We start from the raw sequence: 20,900 nt of genomic DNA, 5'->3' as shown, positions 1-20,900 counted from the left end.
TTATATTGTTTTATACAAAAAGAGATATGAAAAAGTGGGGGAGAAAACACATTGGATGCTGAAAAGCAGAATGTATGAAGTATGAAATGTGTAGTGGCAAAAGGCAGCTTTATTTCTCTTATTGACACACATCATGTTACTGTGTGGATCTGTGTATTTTAGGAAGCCACGGCAGGGCCCTTTTTCAATCAGACACCGTTTGACTTTTCCCTAGACCTATAGCATACATGGCAATTGGCTCCCAGAACAAACTTTCATACTGCACCTGAAGACAGAACAAGGGGAGCTGGAAAATGTAATTCCTTATAAGATGAGCTGATCTTTCAGCTAGTCAGTACGATACTCAATTGTATACCAATGTGTTACAAGCATTGTTTAATTTCATGCACAACAGAATGGTTACTATGACTAAGGGCTCCTACGGGCAACAGTTAAGGCCTTGCACATTCTAAGTAGGGTTGCAACTAATGATTTTTTAGATTAATCTCAAGGAGTGCTTTGCACACAGGCACTCAGGTGACCTCAGGGCCTCAAAGAGTATTATTAGCCTTTTCTCTGATGGATAGCTAGACCGTGTATGTGCGTTTTTAGAGCAGCGCGTATGCCAATAAGATTAAAGGAGAACTATGGGGTCAGTGCTTTTCCCCATAGTTCTCTAAAGGGTCACGGGAGGACATATACTAGCGTCCTCCGTGACTCAAAGCTCAGTATACCGCGAGCTACAGCTCACGGTATACTGAGACCGCCGCAGCCGGGATGGATCCTGACATTACTGTCTGGATCCACCCAGCTACGTGATTGACAGCTGGCTCTGCCTATCTAGAGGCAGAGTCAGCTGTACCCTCCCCCGTCCGTTCCGCCAGTCAGCGCTGGAGGATTGAACAGGGGAGGGAGGGGGGGATCCCTGCAGGTGACAGTCACTGCTCTCTACAGGGACAGGATCAAGAAGTGAGCGAGCGACAGTATGCGTTCGCTCACTCCCCGATCTATTGAGCCGACCTGTGACAGTTTAATTGTCACACGTCGGCTCGAACTATGAGGCTGAGTGATTTTCACTCACCTCATAGTTCTCCTTTAAGTCTCAGAGTCGGTTTAGTGTAGTTAAATTTAAGCTCATGTTAAAGTAAAGTAAACCTCCCATTTGTGTTTACATATTCATAAGTAAACTGCAACTTTGGTTTCTGAACTTCCTCCATCACAGTTCCATCCTATTTTTAAATGACTAACATCATCAACATGTCCCATAAAAGACTATGGTGTACAGTAGCGAAATAAAGGAATGGCAGAACCTCAAAGCCAAAGTTGCACAAAGGTAGTACATTGCTCCCACCTAGTATCTGTCCCTAAGCAGCACAAACTACATTTGTGTTGGACTTTAATCCAAGTGCATTTTTCAGTGTAAAAAAAAATATATGTTATATATATTTCCAAGAGATCTTGTGCACTACACAGCTTTTGCACTTATGCAGGCACTAGTTTAAATGCACATTTGAAAAACAATAGTTACAGAAATGTTTTCTGCATTCATATTTTGTTTTTTGCTGTTAATACTGTATAGGCATTTTTGTCTTTTAAATTGTCATATACTCCCTTATGTACACTCTTAAAAGATGCTCTGATATTTTTTTGCATTTATATCAGGCTGTTGAGGTGTTAAATAATGAAATAGCTGGAAGTGTAGTATGTGTTAAAGTGAACCTACCATTAGAATTCACACATGACTCAGTTGGGCACAAGTCACCATTACCAAATCACATTTTTATTTGAGTCGACCGCTTAGGTCTCTGGGTACCCGGAACATTGTGGATGTTTCTTGTTATTAGAGACTGCAAATAATCTGTTGCTTTCTATCAGTAATTCCTTGTCTGGCAGATGTACAGTGAGGTAGGAAGATCAGGAAGACAATAAATTGCGCAACTCTAAAAAGTAGTGCCTGCATATTTAAAGAGCAAATATGGTTGTCCCATGTACATTTATATTTAAACTACCTAACTAAAGTTAGGTCTTTATACGTTAGGGCACAGTAATAAGCTTTTTTTTTTTAAAGTTAGAATGACCTCTTTATTGTGTATTTCATAGAGGGGGGAAAAACCCATTAAAAAGGCTGTGGTTTTACTTTAATGGATTACCAAGTTGCTTATAACACTGAATCTTGAATGGACATAAAAAACATGTGGTGTGATCTTTTATCTCACAGAAGATACCAATTTGGCAGCAACATGGAACTGAACACTTATCTGCAAACATATTTAATGAATAAATATATATTTATCACAAAATATTTAGCAAGTCATTGCATTGCATTAACATAGTTTATGCTATACCAGAGTTTGGAGTCCAACGCGGCTCTCTTCTGTGGTAGCTTTATAGCTATCCACGAGCTTCTCCCATATACATAAAACTGTAAAGGATCTTAAACAGCTCTGCATATCAGCCTACTAACAGACACAGAGTGGGGATGATTAACTAAAAGCAAATAGGCTTTTCACTTTGCAAGGGAATTTGTGCTTAATAAATGTGAAAATTCACTTTGTAAAAAATGCTCAAGCACGTGTAATTAAAATATAAAAAAATAGTATATTTGCTTGCACTCAAGTCAGCAGAGCTTCCCCTCTTTCACCAAGCTAAGTGGAAATTGTCCTTTGCAAGGTGAAAAGCCTTTTTTGCTTTAGTAAATCAACACCAGTATGTTTATGCACAACAGGCCCAAAGGCTTGCAAAGCATGCTTTTCTCAAGCCCCATATTACTAATACGGTAATTACCATTATACATCTTTATTATTCTATAGCCAGAACTTTACTTATTGTGAGACTTTTTAAAATATTCTCTATTTCGTTCTCAAAATAGTAGGAAATTGCAGCGTTATTTTATGCTTGTGCTTTGTAGGTGCACCTGTATAGTAACCCGCTACAACTGCCTGTTGCATGTGTTACATTATACAAAGCTGGTGTTGTTGATACCCAGATGTCACAGCATTTTTAATGATGTCACTAACTTATTAACATTTTCTGAGCCACAGTTCTGGATAAACCTTTTCCACACCCTTTTCCAATATTTTTTTGTTAGTAGTAAGCTAATTATATATATATATATATTTCAGTATCAGGATGTTACAGTGCTAAGCATATATGCTGCTAACGTTTAACTAACTTGTTTTCTCACCTTTTTTGACCTGTTATGTCAAAAGTGACTTACGTTTCCCAGGAGGATATGCATAAGTATGTGTCCAAAAAAGGAAGTTACTTGCTTTTAAATAAACCTATTAATCTTTCTTTAATTAAAGCTGCCAGGAAATGCTTGAAAACGCCACTTCTCAGCCAGGTTCTCAGTGGTCCAGGTTATTGTTTTATATAAAATAGGAAGTGAGCAGTTAGCAAATTTAACTTTATAAGGTGAATAACATAAGCATAATGAAGAGAGGCAGTTACATTATAGCATGCTACTAATTAATATGGTAATCTCATAAAGTTCTTTATTGGAGTTAACAACAAAAGCAGTGAGCCCCTGGTTTTGCAAATATAAAGCAATAATGCAGTTATTTTTTTTTTAGAAGAAAAATGTATGAAGTGGCCTAATCCACACCAGTGAATAGTGTTTTTAATGTCACAACTAGATGTCTGGATTTTATAATATATATAAACCTTTCAAAGGAGGGGCAAAATTATGTGAAGTCTTAGGCCTCTGTAGATGTGGCCTGGCTTTTTTTTTGTAAATGAATATTACATACTAGGCCAACATGTAAGAAACTATGGTTTCTCCTCACATTTTCCTCTGTTATCGTCACCATCTAGTGGCTGTTCTAAGTTATTTCCCTACAGTAAAGTAATTGGCTTTTCTTAGGGATATATTTTGGTGAAGTAAAACTTCATAAAAATGTTTTACATCTTTACAATAGTCAATCCCTTTAAGAAAGTGTACATGCCTTTTACAACTAGAGACATCCACTTATGTATAATAAGTATTTATGAACTTGTCTGTTTGCCAGTTTTATCAGTATCCTGGACCATGGCTGTCAGAAGTAATTAGTTGTGATGTCTTATGCTCAATTGGAACAACTCAAGCTAAAGTGATCCATTTAATAGATGCATAGTCTTTGTAAAGAATTAGATTTTGTTCTAAAAAGTTACTAAAATGTATGTGCCTGCACACCATTTTATTAGAGACTCCCCACCTTCTCAGTGCTAGTAGCAGCATTCAAAAGATTAGCGTATAAACTATGTTGGTACTAATGGAAAACATTTAATATGAGAAATTTAATTGATTTAGGCACTATTTTAGGGCCTGTACACACCAATGCCGTGCACATTGGAGATTCGCACAACTGCTATCTTACACAAGCATTAACAATTAACGCACAGCACCGTGCAACTCACCTACCGTGCGTTACAGAGCGGTAGGTGTGTTGCATTAGCATGGTACCTGAAATGCTTTTTTTTTTAGCTTCTAAGTGCTGCAGCAAGGGTTTAAATACCCTGTGTTAACGTATAGTGTAATATATGTTGGTACGAATGGAAAACTGAGAAAATGAGAAATCTAATTGATTTTGGCACTATTTTAGGGCTTGTACACACCAATGTCGTGCATTAATTGCACATTGAAGATTCGCACAACTGCTATCTCACACAAGCATCAGCCCGGACTTCCAGCTGCCTGACATGCCCCCCTGGAATGTTCCAATTAACACAACTGCTCAGGGAGCAAGAGTGCTGTCAATTGGAGCCCTGTTCAGGGGGGGCATGCTGGATCTGGAGTTTCAGACTACTGTGTATGAGAGCAGTGGTCTGACTTTCCAGTGTTCTGCCAACACAATCTATTTCAACCTTTGATGCAGCACTTGCACTGACTCCATTACAGTAATATATAGAGAGAGAGAGAGGGTTCCATTGGGGTTTAGGTTGTTTTAAGAATTTATGTTTTTTTATGATGTACTAACAGAATTTTTTTCTACTCCTGCATTATGTAAGTCCATATATTTGGTATATGTGTCAACCTCTGAAATTCTCCGTTTTCTTCTCTCGTTTTCATTTTCTGTATCGCTCTCTACCCTTTTTCCCCCTCTCACTCATCTCTCATTCTTCCTTTCTTGCCTTGTCTTTTTTTCTCCTTTTACCTCCTATCTCTTCTTACTTCCCTTCCTTATTCTTCATACTTTTACTTACTGACCTCTGTCTTTCTAAGACCATTTGCCATTATTCCCCTGGTTTTCAGTGACAGCTAGCAGTATACATCTCTGCAATCTCTTCCAGTTTAACAGTAAACCTCTATCTTTCTAGGTGATGTATCCAATTGGTGAAATGTATTAACACATAAAACAATATAAATGTATAAACATTTACTTCTGACACAGCCATGTGCAGGATGTCTATTATCGCAAAAGTTTTAAGGTTCTTGGAAATTCTTTTAAAAATTTGGAAGCTAGCTATCCATGTGTAGTAATCTATCACTGCAAATATATTAATACATGTATTAGCTTGACACATAAACCTAAAATTTACTTGGTTTGATGAAATTCTTTTATGTGTATTTTGTACAATGCAAATATGATCAAGGTTCATCGAGGTTCTCCAAAGATGAATGGTGCTCTTTTTGTTTAGTTGTGCTTTGTTTTAGTTGTGCTTTGTTTTATACTTTTCCTTTAATTTCCAGTTTTCCATTTCTAATGTGAGTGTTTTTTTCTGTATGTCTCCCCCCTTTTGTGTGTGTTTTTGTTTGTTTTCTTTTAACTTACAGTGCAAGCTTCACATAAAGTGTGCCGAGCCCAGGATGTCCTACCATTCACCTGCTTTTTGCAGTAATGTGTCCCTGCCATTTGTGTTCCTCGACACAGATCACTAATCACTCACTAAACGCATCATGTTTGGCTGCACGTGGGAGAGACTGCGTGCATTTGGACTCTTTGTTTTGTTGCTGGGAAGCGAATGTTGCCAAGCCTGGCCTTCTCCGAATGCCAATGCCAGTCACTGTTGTGCTCCTGCTGGCTAAAAACCAATCTAATCCTTGAAGATCTTACCTGCATGTATTTAGAACGGACCCCTCAACGGGACTGCTCTTCGGACATCAGAGAAAATGGCCGCTTTTAGTAAGCTGACTAATGAGCAGTTTAAGTGTGACTACCACTTCTAAAATTGAGTTGAACAGCCTTTAAATTAATTTTGTATTTTTAAAACTAGGTTACATATTGTGTTGATTTTTCACTCAACTTGTAAATAGTTAATATGGCTAAATCAACTTGTCTTGGAAAACCAACTTTAATTCCTCCCAGACACCAGTGTGAATTGTTCCATTCAGCTTTGCACACCTAATTTGCTGAAATCTGACATCACCGTAATACAAAACTCTTCACACTGGTTAAGGTAGAACTGACAAAAAGAAACCAAAACAAATTTGTTATTTAGTGGTGCTGCTAACTGTAAGCATATACCAGCGAAGAGAAAAGTCCCCTTTCCACTCAATAAACCTATTCTATTTGTTCTGGAAACGGTGCTATGGCAGCATGATAGGTCTTGGCTTACTGCAGCAGCTTCATGCTTTTGCTTTATTTTCTATGTCCTGGGCCTAAGTTTCAACTGTGGTGCACTATGGTTAGGCGAGGCAACTGGCTTACAAAGCAACAAGAACTTTTCTGTTTGATAAAAGTGTTACAGAGCTCCAATAAATGTAATTTTTAAGTATTCTTCACTTCTGTACATTTACTTCAGAGGGCAGGATGTGTGTATGTATGTGTGTGAAGGAGCTCCTTGACCTCTGTCCATTGCTGTTCTTTTCAAGTTTAAGAGTAAGCTCTCCACATTGCCATCCCAAGCAGATGTTATACTTGCATACATGGTAAGAAAACTGACTAAACTGTGTCTTATATTTTCTTTCTATGCCGTTCTTCCTGGACAGCTCCTTACCCTTTCTGATACATTCCAAGAAGTGGCGACCCATGTTTACCTATTGACTCCTGGATTTCTTTCTCTTCTGATGCTATTTTACCTGCTCCTTTCTGGTCATAGCTAGGTAGCCTGTCTCTTTTCTTGTTCACTAGCTCGCCTGGATCACTCCCACCTTCCCACCCCCTCCAGAAATGCACATCCCAAATGCACATCTGCCTGCAGCTGATCCCATCCCGTGCAAGCCTAGCGTGCTTGAATTTTATGTGCGTGGCATTAGGTATGGACAAATCACTATGCAAGCATCACTGACCAGGGATACTAGAGCCTATAAGCTATGGTATAGATGCAGGGCCAGAAATCTGATCATGAAACCAGTTTCCTAACCATGAGTCACGTTTGGTTATTCATTCATAAATGCTTGATAAATCATGCTCTGGTTGTCTTTTTGTGCGCTGCTTTTGCTGTGTCTGTATTGCACATTTTAACTGAAATTTTAAGATTTTTTTTTTTTGTTCTGGTTTCACATTTGTGGGCTAATTTTTTTTCTAGTGTGTTTCACATTGTAGAATAGATATCGTCAAACAAACCATGGCTAATCTTAAGAATTTCTGCATTAATGTGAATTGTGGCCTACTCAAATTGCAGGCAAACATTTTGTACAAAAACAGCCATTTTGAGAGCTGAATTTCAACTGCATTGATCAGCAGTTCCTGATTAGTGATAGGCTCAGGCGTGTTCGCAGCTCCATGTGCCGAGCCCGCCAGGAAGCTGACAGCGCCAATCACAGGCACTGAGACATTATCTCGGTCCGCAGCTGCAGACCGGGATAATGTCTCAGTACCTGTGATTGGCGCTGTCAGCTTCCTGGTGGGCTTGGCGCGTGGAGCTGCGAACACGCCCGAGCCCATTACTATTCCTGATGTGTTGCTTTCTCAATAGATGCTGATTGCTTCAGCCCACAGAATATCTGCTTCCTCTGTGGTTGAGCTCTGGTCTTTGGGTGGTCCTAGATTGGATAAAGGTCCAGTCCAGTCTCCCTGGTTTTTGTTATGTTGTGGAGCACAGGAAACCCACCAGACTGAAAATAGTCTAAGTAATATTGATAGATTAGTTGCTTTTAGCCAATTTATAGCCGAGTATAATGATTTCTCAACTCTTACACTGTTTGCTCCTTTTTTATAATTAGACATATTTTATTATTTGGAGAAGAAAGCCACAAATGATGTGAACCATGCATTTAATTTATGCAGTGAATCCTCCAAGCCTTAATTTAATTACCTATCCCTGGGCCATGTTTAGCACATTAGCCCTGCATCTGTATGTCGTTCTTTCTGTCTCTATTTTTTCCACAGTAGTCCTTGGCTGTGCACCGAGTAAAATGGCTTCCCTGCTATCTGTTTGGATGCGCTTCCCCTTCCAGCATGTAAGTATATTAGCAGTATAGTTTACGGAGTTCCCAGGTACAATTGCTGTGTGCTGTAAATATAGGCTGGCATAACAAAGAATAAAGTGATCTGTATTTTTTAATATTTAAGAAATACTAAACAGGCAAAGTAACCTTCCTGTGTGAGACATCCTGCAGTAAGGATAGTTCTTGTTGTCAATAGCCATCAATAATGTCTGCTCCAGTTTTGATACATTCCCCCCACTATATTTTCCTTTTTTCTATCTCTAGAGTTCAAACGTGCAGTTGCTTTCTTTTCTCATTCGGCAGAGTAGCAAGAAAGTGCATGCGGACAGCTTTTTTAGCTTTCCCGTAGAGCTGCATTTTGTAAGGGAATATGAATCCGCTGTTGGGTAACACATGAACCACAAATAAATGCGTTGTGTAATTGATAATAGTAATCAAACATTAAGAATATGTTGTTTATGTAATTTAGCCTACCAATGATCACTAATCGTAAACAGATAATTTTAAATATGTACAGTTAGAGCAAGATAAATTGTAAGCCATTTGTAAGTAATGCCACTTTTTTATAGGGGTTGTTCAGTCAGGCAATGCATGTACCTTTTATATTTCTCTTTTTGTACTTGAGTAAGAACACTGTGAGATTCATTTAAGAGTGTCTTAGACACTCATTAGAAATCTGTCTCCCATCAATGCAATAGTTGGCGCAACTGTTGCATGCTTTTCATGAATTTGGTGCAGGACTTTATAATACGGTCTCAAATGCTTTATCGAGTCCCCCAAGATATTCCTCTGTTTCAACAGAGCGTGCTTTAAAATCCCATTCTAGCTAACGCAAGGAAAACTTCTACTATACTTGCATGAATTCATGCACAATACATGGTATATCCAGACCAGCACCCTGCTGCAGCTGACTGAGGAGAGTGCCACCACTATTTAAAGCTTATGTAGCAAACTAATTAAACTTTACCCACTACTTTATGCAAAGTTGTTGTTCTATCTTCTAAGGATCTGGTACAGGTCATAGGTGGCTGTGAGTACATATGTATTATTAGCTGCTGTGACGTCCCTGTATATAGATGAATTGCACACAATACACTTATATTGAGCATGAATGGCAGCTGTCTTAACTAAATATATCAGTGTTTTCATGTACAATTCATGATCAGCCTGCTTATTGACATCCAGCGTCTTTACATGTTATTTGAACAAACCTTTCTGGTTACAGGTTTTATAAGTTTAGTGTAGGGTCAGTACAAACATCCTTTCCTTCCTGTGATATTGTCTTGGCTGTACCCTTCGCTCCTGCTTTCTATTGCTTTGCTCCTCATTGCTTCTTCCAGTAATTCATGGGTCGTCACATTTTCCTCATTGTCCAGCTGTTTGCAGTCCATCACGTCCTGTTCATTTGCAGTGCATTTGGAAGAATAAGGTGTATGCCATTTGGAAAGCTTGTGGATGCAGCTTAACACTTGCTGCCACTTTTTAATATGACTTTTTTTTTTTTCTCTTTGAACATGAAGCTGTACCCAGTGTTGTTAAAGATAAAAAACAGATGTCTTGTTTTCCCTTTTTTACCTTGCATCCAGTGTTAATGCAGTATTATAAAAATTGACGCATATAGTAGGCACTTGTTATGTGTTTGAATTTCTAAACATTTTGTCTTTGAAATATAAAACTATACAAGTTATTTTTAATACAATTTTGTATGTTAGACAGAGGACATGTTTTGTTGCCAGCACTCAACAAAAAAAATATACTTTTACCCCAATTTCATGTGTGTGTCCTTCTTTGTTCAAACTCATTTGTTCCGGCTCATTTTAAGAGACAAATGTAAAAAAAAAAAGCAAACGTGATGGTTGCCAATAGGGGGTTTTGCCTATCCACATTCAGTCAGTATAGGGTGCCAGTTGCAGCTGTGTGCAATGTTTACAACTTGGCACTCTATTTAAAGTATTTTGTGTTACGGAACGGGCATGGCAAATTTCCTTTTAAATCTTTTCAATGCACTGTACATTGTACTTTGTGTGTCAGTCATGTGCCTGTTTTTGCTGGTTTAGAATAATTAATTAAATGTTTTCACCTGTATAACTGCCTTCCTACCAATAGCTGGCCATAGACCTTACAACCATCGCAAGACTTTTGTCTTGCGATGGTTGTAAGCTAATTAAAAGCTTGTACGATCTGCCCATCTTGGACAGGCAGATCGTACTTGCGATCATCGAAAGCCTGCCGCGCTGAGGGGCGGGCTTCCAATGACTGCAATGCTGAACGGGCAGTGTGCGCGTGCGCACACCGGCCCGTTCCGCAGTTGTCGAACGAGCACGCCACTAACCCACCGACAATCGTACGATTCTCGGCGGGTTTTCTAGCATACTCTTTCAACAAAAGTCGCACGCCTTCCATACACCTTGCGATTATCGTACGATCGCGGGATTTCCCGCGATTATCGTACGATAATCGCAAGGTGTATGGGCACCTTAATACTATTTAAGGCCTTACAACCCACCTCTCTTTAGTCTAGAATTACTTAAAATATATAGGACATAGCAAGTTCTACTTATGTGTACATCTATTTGTGAATTCTAGTAAAGGAAAACTCCAGTTCAATTTAAAAATGATGTTTATTATAAATAAAACCCAATAACGCTTTTGCCTATTTACCTATTTTGGGATAGCCACTAATCTACAATTCCATGACTGTTTTTCCTGTGCCAGTCCGTAACATCAAGCTGAAAAGTTATGGTGATGTCACTGGTTTCTGTGGTCAGTACATAAAAAGGTTTGTAATTATGCCAAAAATATAATAGGTTTATGTTAAGCGACCAATGTAGAAACAATATCACTTGGAGTTCTTTCTTAATACTGTATTTATGTGAGGTAACTAGCGTTAGTGTATTTGTGAATGGAAACAAGTTAAAGTGGACCTACAGGCATGGACACATTTGTTGGTACCCTTACAGCTGATTGAAGCAATGATTCATTCCTCATGACAAGCGATGCAATTCTCTCATATATACCTGCATGACTGTGGTAGGTCATAAAGTAAAGCAAAATAGTGTAAATAGCTAAATTATTTCTTAGTCTACAAATATACTCTAAAATGGACTGGAAAGATGTGTTGGTACCACTATAAAAGATTTTAAATAGCTGGATTATAGTGATATTTCAAACTATCTGTAGTAGGTATCACACACATTTTCAATCTTGTAGTCCGTCAGCCTATTTAAATGGAGTATAGTAGTCACTCTGCTGTTTGGTATCATAGTGTGCACCATACTGAACATGGACCAGAGAAAGCAAAGGAGAGAGTTGTCTGAGGAGACCAGAAATACAATTATAGACAAGCATGTCAAAGGTAAATGCTATAAGACCATCTCCAAGCAGCCTGATGTTCCTCTGAATACAGTTGAAAATATTAAGACGTTTAAGGTCCATGGTATTGTAGCCATCCTCCTCTTGGCCAAAACATGAAAATCAGCTGCAGACTGAACAGAAAACAAAAGGATAGTATAAATTGGTAGACAAAGAGCCAAGGATACAAGTTGAATGTCAAGGTCAAGATACTGATAAGCATTTAATCTTGCCATTCTTTGCATTTCTATGACAGTTGGATCAAAGAAAGATTCCACTTTTGAAAGAAAAACATAAAGCCAGACTGGAATTTGCTTTTTGGCTTCAGATTACAGATGTGAAAACAATTAAGCTTTCAAGAGAAGAACATTGTACCTACTGTGAAACATGGAGGAGGCCTGATTATGTTTTTGGAGCTGATTTGCTCTGTCTGGCATGGGGTCTCAAATCTTTGCAGGACGCAATGAAATTTCAAGACTATGAAGGAATCCTAGGGTGAAACATACTCTCCAGTGTCAGAATGCTCCTAGTTTGGAGATAATGAGTCTTCCAACAGGATAATGACTCAAGACACACCGCTAAAAGCATCCAAAAATGGCTAAAAACAACTGGACTATTTTGAAGTGGCTTTATATGAGCCATGATCTGAATCTGATCGAAAATCTATTGAAAGAGCTGAAAATGCATTCTGGAGAAGCCACCCTTTAAACCTTAGACAGCTGCAGCAGTTTATTCAAGAGTGGGCTAAACGAACTGGTGGCAGAAGTTTCATTGAGAGCTACAGAAACTGCTTGTGTGCAGTGATTGCCTCTAAGGGTTGTACAAGAAACGTTTAAGTCCCATCATTTTTGCCCATGCCATTTTCATTTTTTTCTTATTTCAAATATTCTTTTAAATCAGAAGCAAAGTCTGATTTTTGTATTAAATCTGGAACAATGATGGATGCCAATTACTTTTGTCAGTTTCAAGTTATTTCAGAGAAAATTGTTGGTTCTTCTCTTTTCATGGAAGGGTACCAAGGAATTTGTCCACAAATGTATACCTAAAATTAACATTTCACATGAATAAACACACATCAGCATTACCAAATCACATAATTATTTTAAGTAAAGCATATTTATTTCTTACTATCAATAAAAACACTGTTATTCCCTTGCTCCTCACCTAGATCACATGGTCCCCAGAGACCAATCAAATATGGCTGGCTTTGAATACTAGATAGTTGCAAACTATACATAGAAACAATATATTTTAAAGCTTAACTGAAGTCACATTTAGTTATAGCGGATTAATACATTTTTTTAAATTTAATAAATAGCTGCATTTGTTGCTGCATTTTTATAACTCTGAAATTCAGCTTTAAGATCTTCCAAGATGGCCTTTTAGATCATCCGCCATTGTATAATTTGGAATAGAACAGATTTTCCCCCAAAAATGTGCCAGCAACTGTGACGGACTCCGGTACTCAGGATGAGTATGTCCGCCGCTGTATTCTTCCTTTCTCAGGAGATATTGCACCCTGCTGATCTTTAGCTCTGTTTCCCCAATCACTGGTCGAGACTCGAGTGTAGGGTGAAACAAACTCTGATTTATTGAGCAACTGTGCAACCTTTTTATACAGCAAGTGATCAGATCAGATTATAATCCCATCACATCCCCCTTCTCCTCCCCAAACCTTCTGTCTTCACAACACCACAGGGGTCCACCTGCTAAATAGCTCCAGACAGCCATAGCAGGAACCTGGCCAGAATGTCATTGTTCTGAGCTCCTTCAGAGTACAATGGAAGATAACAAGGGCTGGTGCTGACAGTCTTTTCCTAAACAGTTTACTCCGTATATCCCACTTACACATAACCCAACACCAATACACATTTAACTCATAAACTTAACACCATGTCAGCACAGCAACCACTAAGCAACACTCAAATTTGTTTTCCAGTAAAGGAAATGTATTTAATTTTTCATTTAAAAGGCCATATTATGTGTACTCTCATCTTGCACCATAAAGCAAAGGTCTTTGTCCTGATCACTTGTCTTCATAAGGGGTTTTCTAAGCATGTTCCATGTGTTATGATATAGTTAAATGTGTGGTAAGTCTGTTTTTGCATGCATTTTCTTGGTGTGCACCTAATGTAAAAAAATGCACTAAATATACCCAATTAGAAACTGCATGCTATGAAAATAGTGTTAAACATAACAGCACCATTTATCTCAATGGAAGATGGGGTTTCTGAAAATATACAAGTTTAATGGTAAAGTGTACATAAGACAAAACCATATTGTCTCTTCCACCCGCACACCCCATTTCTTTAAACTTCCATTGCATCAACCCTGCACATAGTTCACAGATGAGGAATGGCCGTACCATTTAATGGATCTGTCCAGTGCATGTGTATTGATAGGTACATCAGTTATCATTGACCATTCCCCATGTCTAAACCAGTTGCTTACACAGAGCTGACCCCAGTATGGAGAGAAGACACCATCTGAGGGGCAGGCAGACTTTGTAGGGAAGCTATACTATATTTCTGAATTTTAAAAAATAGGTACAATTAAAAAGTTACCTCACAAAAACGCATTGATGACAGCTGTACCATTAACAGAGCTTGGCATGAGGTGTGGGTTGAGTTTTAGAAGCAGGAATATGGGCCTTCCTCAGAGTGGATGAGCCGTAAAAGAGAAGTAAATCCAAATCTTTTTTTATTATTTACTTTTATAGGTCATAATAGTGCATATACTAATGTACTCCTGCGACCCAAAGTCATTGTATAGTAGGCTAGTACCTGCTATCTGCTTACAGTACAGAGCCATGCTGCAGCCAGGAAGGACCCCAACAATATTGTCAGGATCCACCCTGGCTGCTTGATTGACAGCGGGCTCTGCCTCTCTAAAGCCAGAGACCGTCGTACCTGCCCCCTCCCCTGTCTGTCCCTCCAATGGGCACTGGGGGAGCAGAGAAAGTGGCGGGAGGAATCCCTTTGGGGAGTGGTAACTGACAGTCCCTACTCTCCACAGGGATTAGACATGATCACAGTTACATGATCACTCAGTATAGAGATGTTGCGTGATAACTGCAGTGTCCCACACCAACTCTAGGCAGCGGGGACAGTATATTTTGCTTTCCCCACACCTCCTTTAATAGAAGATTTTTTGTGTTGGCTTGTAGAGTATAAAGTTTTATTTTTATAAAAAGTGTGACCATCCGCTCTGGTTTGTAGCATTATTTAAAAGACAGAATTTGATTTACAAGGAACCAGTCCATTGTATATTTGCCATTAAGTATTACTGGTTCCATGCAATGACTTTTCAATCAAATATCTATCGTGATATTGTTGACAGAGGATGCAAATGCAAAAAAAACTTAGTAAACTCATCCAATTTACTTCAGCATTTAAGGCATGCAGTACATCAATACACATTAGTTATTTTATTGTTTAAACTGCTGTGATGCTAGGCCAAGATGTTTCATTTGTCCTTCTTACAAAGCTTTACTCTATGTAAGTGGCATTTTCTAGGAGCCTTTGCAGACTGAAAATGAAAAATGGTATTACTAGAAACTTGTATAAGACTGAAGGTATTTGAAATAGATATTGAAAGACCAGATGCTGTCCTACACACAGCTGACTTCCTGTTTAGTAATGTCACTGAAGGAATGTCACTTAGTACTGTCACTTGGCCTCTCCGACCCTAAAATGGATAAAAACGGTAGAGTAAGAAGATACATAGCAAATAGTTTAGTGTGAAACATCTGAGGAGTTTTTTTTACTGTATCTTAGCCCAAACACTTAAACTAAATATGTTCCTGTAATGTCAAAAATGTAATTATACAGTATATACATATATATGTACAGCTTTTAATTAAATCATATAAGCAAGGTGTATCCACAAACAATTCCTTTCAAAGGTAGTGATCTTTCAGTTAAAATAATGGCGCAAGTTGCCTAACAACATTTTAATACTTAGGTTGTATGGTAGTTTACGGAATCTTTTTTTTCTGAATGTGCAGTTAAAGGGCAGGAGTGCTTTAATAATAACTTTTGGTAAATCCGCCACCCCTAAGCTAAAGTACACTAAGCTCCTCTCCACTGCAGATGTTTACTTACCTTCCAGAAACCACTGCCACCTCCTACGCTATTTCCAGGTCACTGGGTAACCATTTACTTGAATGGGACATCCAGCATACAGACTCACTTAGGACAATGAAGAAGGGGAGGCCATGGCTCTGGAAGGTAAGTAAGCAGCTATGGAAGGATGAGTAGTGTAGTTTAGCTAATGTGGGAAGGATGATTTAGTAGTAGTTACTATGAAGGTGCATCTGTCTTTTTTAAATATGGTAGTTGTGTTATTAATTATGTGAAGGCATTTAAAATGCCCCTAGCAGCCAGTGCGCTTCTCCCAATCTTTTAATCTACTTAGAAGAGTCAGAAGCAGATTGGTTGCTGGGGGCTTTCACACATTTGTTTTGGACTGAGTCATGCAGACAATGATGGCTATCCATGATATTAGTACATTACAGAAACAGGGTTCTCTGTTCACAGTGCAAACTCCGTCTTCAAGGTAGACACCAGGGATTGGTGATATATGGCCCTATGTTACAAACATTATCCTACTGCTTGAATATTCCTCTTTCTTTCTTTTTTTTTTCCCTGTAGCCTCTTCTTTATCTAACCAACCTGTTGACAATCCTCCACCTCTCCTATTATGGACACTAAGGGGCCAGAAGAGAAGCAGTCTTGACCACCTCTTGGATGATATGCCTCATGCATTCTGCTATTGTTCTTCCTTACTTCTTCCTTCTGTGGGTTACATGTTGATGTATACTGTGTTTCTGTGTGCGCACTACTTATGTATGCCCTTGCAGAAGTAACACTACTATGTAGCCAAATCAATGTGTAAAATACACAGCTGTTTGCCAAAGGGCCCGGTTATTTGACTGACTTGCTTTTAAGTAACAGCTGCTCTTTATTAGTAGAAAGGTACCCTTAGATACCTTGGGGTTGACTTCCTAAAGGAGTAGAGCATATTCACTTTGTAAGTGAATTTTCCCCAAGCTTAGTGGATGAGGTGAAAAACCGCATTTTTGCTTGCACACGATTGGATGATGGAAATCAGCAGAGCTTTATCTCATTCACTAAGCTAAGGGGAAATTCCCTTTTAATTCACTTTGCTAAGTGAACAGCCTTTTTGCTAATCAAGCCCATAATGTTTATTAATATGTAAGAGGTACGTACACAGTAACCTCTCGCACCAAATTGTCCTTTTCAGGGAAAACCTTGATTCTCAAACTACAAAAGGGAATAGAGGTTATGTGGGTGGTGTTCAACAGAACTTTAGGAATTGGTAGCTGATAGGCTGATAGCAACTCACTGAAACTCAACAGAGGACATAGAAGCCTGGGTGCCAAAATTCATCACAGTATCTATGCGATACATAGGATAAGAAGTAGATAAGATTGCCAGTAATTGAAGCTTTAATACATTCGTTAAAGCTGCACTCCAAGCAAATGGCTAAAGCCACACTTGAAACGCATATAAGGGAGCCGTTTTACTTGACAAAGGATTAATATTTCTATCCATAAGTCCTGAGATTCACACAGTCCTGTTAGACAGCGCAGCATGTGAATGATTCGACTTAGTTAAGGAATACCGTGGTGCCCTTTCTTCACCCCCAGTCTGCTCATTGGGTAGCATAAGAGAAACAGCAGATTAATGAAGTCATCTCTCTGATCTCTTTTTCTTTTTTTTTTTTTTTATCATGTACCTTATCAGCACATTTGTATACAGCATGCCTGATTGGCTGTCAGTCGTGGCCCTCCCTCTTTAAGTGCTGCTTTATAGGCAATTGCAAGAGGCTGATAGCAAGTCAAATGCAGGTACTTCAAAAATAATGCATTTATTGATTTATCATTGATAATTAATTTACATTCTGTTGTCTTTTATATCTGCCTGGAGTATATGTTAAACTTTTTTTTAGTTTTGGATAGATTAAGGTAGGGAGTTTTTTTTTTGCCACCTGTGTCCCATTTGGGAGATTTCCCTTAAGTTCCTGTATGATAGTAACAGGAAGTGAGAGGAAATCCCTCCAAAGTGAGTGAAATCCCTGGTGGTGAGTAGGGCCACCAGAACTAGTGTCCCCATTGGAAGATTTTCCATCTATTCTGGTGACAACCCAAAATTTGGGATTTTTTATTTACTTGCAGTAATAATGGCCACCAGGACGCATGGTGATGGTGAGCAGCCCTAACGGGGACATAGACGGCAATTAAAAAAAAAAACCTTATACTGTATATGTTCTATTACCTCTTCACCCTATAAAAATATTCACACTAGTACATGTATTTTTACAAGTAGAAGCATCGGACCCCAGATTTCTATAGACAGGTTCTAAAACAAACTATGGTGGTTGTTGACTACTATACATGTGCACCGGCAAAAAAAATTGTTTTGTTTCATTTGGTTTTGATTCGGATTTTGTGTTATTTCGGGACCCCGAAAGTCAGTTTGTTTTGGGATTCGGACGAAATGTCTTTTCGTTCCGTTCGTTCGTTGCACATGAAAATTTATTATGACATCTCTACTCACAGACCCGCATGAGACTACCGCTAATGAACTACGGAATCGGAATTTCGGATTCGTTATATCTGAATCTCCCAATTTCAGAAATTTCGGCCGAATATCGGAACGAAACGAATTGCACATGTCTATTGACTACCATTATACTGTAGATGTAAGAAATTATTAGAAAAGATCCTGTTTTTTACATGGGAACTTTAGCAAAACTCCACTTAGGCATTTCAAAAGTAAAAAGGGAGGTGAATATGTTCAAGTCCCACACAAAGTGCTTCTACCACTTGTATTGTGGACACTCACATTCATTGTAATTATTTTCAAAATGACACCTATATATTATACAGCCCTTTAGAGTGTAGAGCAGGGGTGGCCAACTCCAGCCCCCCCAGATGTTCTGCAACTACAAGTCCCATGAGGCATTGCAAGACTAACAGTTACAGGCGTGACTTTCAGAGGCAAAGGCATGTTGGGATGTGTAATTAAAACACAGCTGGAGTGACAGAGCTGCCCACCCCTGATGTAGAGATATTGGAGGTTGTTGAAGTAAAGCTAGGAACATCTAAACATACAATATACCGAGCAGAAATAAATCCAGGGCCCCTGAGTTGTAGATACCTGATCATTGTGCTATGCATATAAACTTCTGTGGGTCTGACACAGAGCGGGATGTAAGACTGGAGGCAAATGTGCTTGGCACAGTACAGAAGAATGGTGACATGGAGATGGGACATTTAAATGCCAGACGCAAATCGTGATGTCTTACAAAAGCTGAGTGGAGTATTCTTAAATATTACTACTGGTTTGACTTTTTAAAATGTGTGTTCATATTTGCACGTGGAGTTCTTTTCTGGTATGCAAGCTCATATTTGTTTTAGACTTTTACTGTCCATATTATTTATAATTAATATCAAACCAAGGGTGTACAATTTTTATAGCTAATGCTGTCACATGGTTGCCATTGCCGCAAAGAACAGGGTTTTTCTCACATTCCATGTGATAAGACTTTTGTATTTAAAGTGTAATAAAACAGTGAAAAACTGAAGCATGGCCATTCATATCTTATTTATGTAACAAAATGACAATCAATTTCATTTACTTTAAAAAAAACAAAAAAACTGTTGATACTTTAAAATAGCAGAAAATGATTACATAATTCAATCCTCATTACATTACTGTAATGACAAGTTCTTGTAGATTTGAATTTTGTCTGTAAACCAATTGTGGAGAATTTCCTCACTTCCTGTCACAGTAAGAAAAGAAATGAGATGGGGTCGTTTCCGGGACAGAAGGGTACAGACAGCAAAGTTAACTCTTTCCCACTCTACCTAAAGTTGTGTTTTTGTCTGTGGCTGTATTGCAGAGATTTCCCATCACTCCCTTTCCTGATAATCTCCCCAGTAGGGTACAGACAGCAGTAAAATCTTGGCAGAGGTTTTAACCCAGGGGTGGGCAAACACCCAGCCCTCCAGCTGTGGTGCAACTAGAAATCCCAACATCCATCTGCCTCTGGGAATGCTTATGGCTGTCAGAGTTTTGCAGCGCCTCATGGGATTTGTCTTGTTCTGCCTGATGAAGGGAATCCTACGTGACCCCGCAACGTCGCAATGAGTATGTGTTGCACGCACGTCATTAAATAGACGTATTCTATCATTGGAGTGCCGGTGTCCATATTTTTCTATATTACTGGATGGTGGCCATCCGTCGACTATCGATGCACCCACCTGAGGTGAACTTTCATGGGTTCACTTATAAAGGTTTCACTGGGCAGATGAGGTTTGCATGGCACTAGCACCCCTACTGGTGCTGACGAGAATAGGAATTTTCTATACTCGAGCTCCATCTAGGGACGCTAGTGCCATGCAAACAGCATCAGACTTAATTTTGCGATAACGTAACCATAGTGAAATATTTACTGCTTGTGTGTTTGCTGCAGGATGATGCAAAATTTGTAAACACTTAATTTTAGTGGGGCTTGTTCACATCATTATGCTGCAGGGGATTCGTCCAAATTTCTGCAAGTTGAATTTTTCATGTGTACAGTAAATGCCTGTTAAGCAGGTCAGTGAAAATAAAAAATGTTTTATCACTTAGTGCTATATTATGTGTTTTAAAACAATCCCATAGTGACTAGTGTTCCTTCTACTTTATAAAACACATGAAGAAAAAAAAAACATTTAAACTGGCCTTAAATGTGTCAAAAATGCACAACAGCGTGAAAACAACTATGCACTAAATGTCATAAACGCACGTTGCTCTATGCATTCGAGTGTGAAAGATCCCTAAAGTGTATGTAAAGCCATAACTTCTATCTTAGTTTTGGATAGTGTAGGAAATAGTTAAAGAACAAGCTCTTCAGTTTTAGAACCCTTTACACCAGGGCAATCTTTTGCAGTGCATTTAAGCCATTGTGGGTCACGTTAAGGCAAGCCTTTCATTTGAATAGCCTGCCTATTATACCACAAGGGAGCAGAAATCGGACCACAAGGGAGCGCACCGCAACATATAACGCAGTGCAGTAGTGTGGATAGGCCATTGGGAGACTTGGCTTTTAATAAAATCCCCCATTCCCCTGAGTTCAGCGTTCTTTGCTGTCTAGCTCTGCCCAGTGTGCACAGCCTTGTGTCCACAACCACAACAGTTGCATACGCACAAGAAGATGAGAGCTGGCACGGAGTCCGGCAGGGATACTCGGT

General features: G+C 38.9%; 1 protein-coding gene across 5 annotated transcripts in view; it reads left to right on the top strand.

Moving 5' to 3' along the window:
• The window catches only part of SEPT11 (septin 11), a 36,229-nt gene extending 19,574 nt beyond the window's left edge, over positions 1–16,655 (top strand). The window contains exons 9-10 of one of the 5 annotated variants that reach the window (XM_018576188.1): positions 8,232–8,299; positions 16,291–16,655. In XM_018576188.1, coding sequence (XP_018431690.1) covers positions 8,232–8,253 — 22 coding nt within the window. In that variant the 3' untranslated portion in view covers positions 8,254–8,299; positions 16,291–16,655. Of the gene's footprint in view, positions 1–5,731; positions 6,371–8,228; positions 8,375–16,290 lie in introns of those variants that run through there. The other 4 variants (XM_018576186.1, XM_018576187.1, XM_018576185.1 and 1 more) reach the window with 4 other exon arrangements.
• Positions 16,656–20,900: the final 4,245 nt, after the last annotated feature.

This window comes from Nanorana parkeri, unplaced genomic scaffold (assembly GCF_000935625.1).
Source record: "Nanorana parkeri isolate BGI_ZX_2015 unplaced genomic scaffold, ASM93562v1 scaffold59, whole genome shotgun sequence".
In the NCBI taxonomy this organism is placed as follows: domain Eukaryota; kingdom Metazoa; phylum Chordata; class Amphibia; order Anura; family Dicroglossidae; genus Nanorana; species Nanorana parkeri.
The sequence above is the reverse complement of the archived record's forward strand: the minus strand, read 5'-3'. Positions and strand labels throughout refer to the sequence as shown.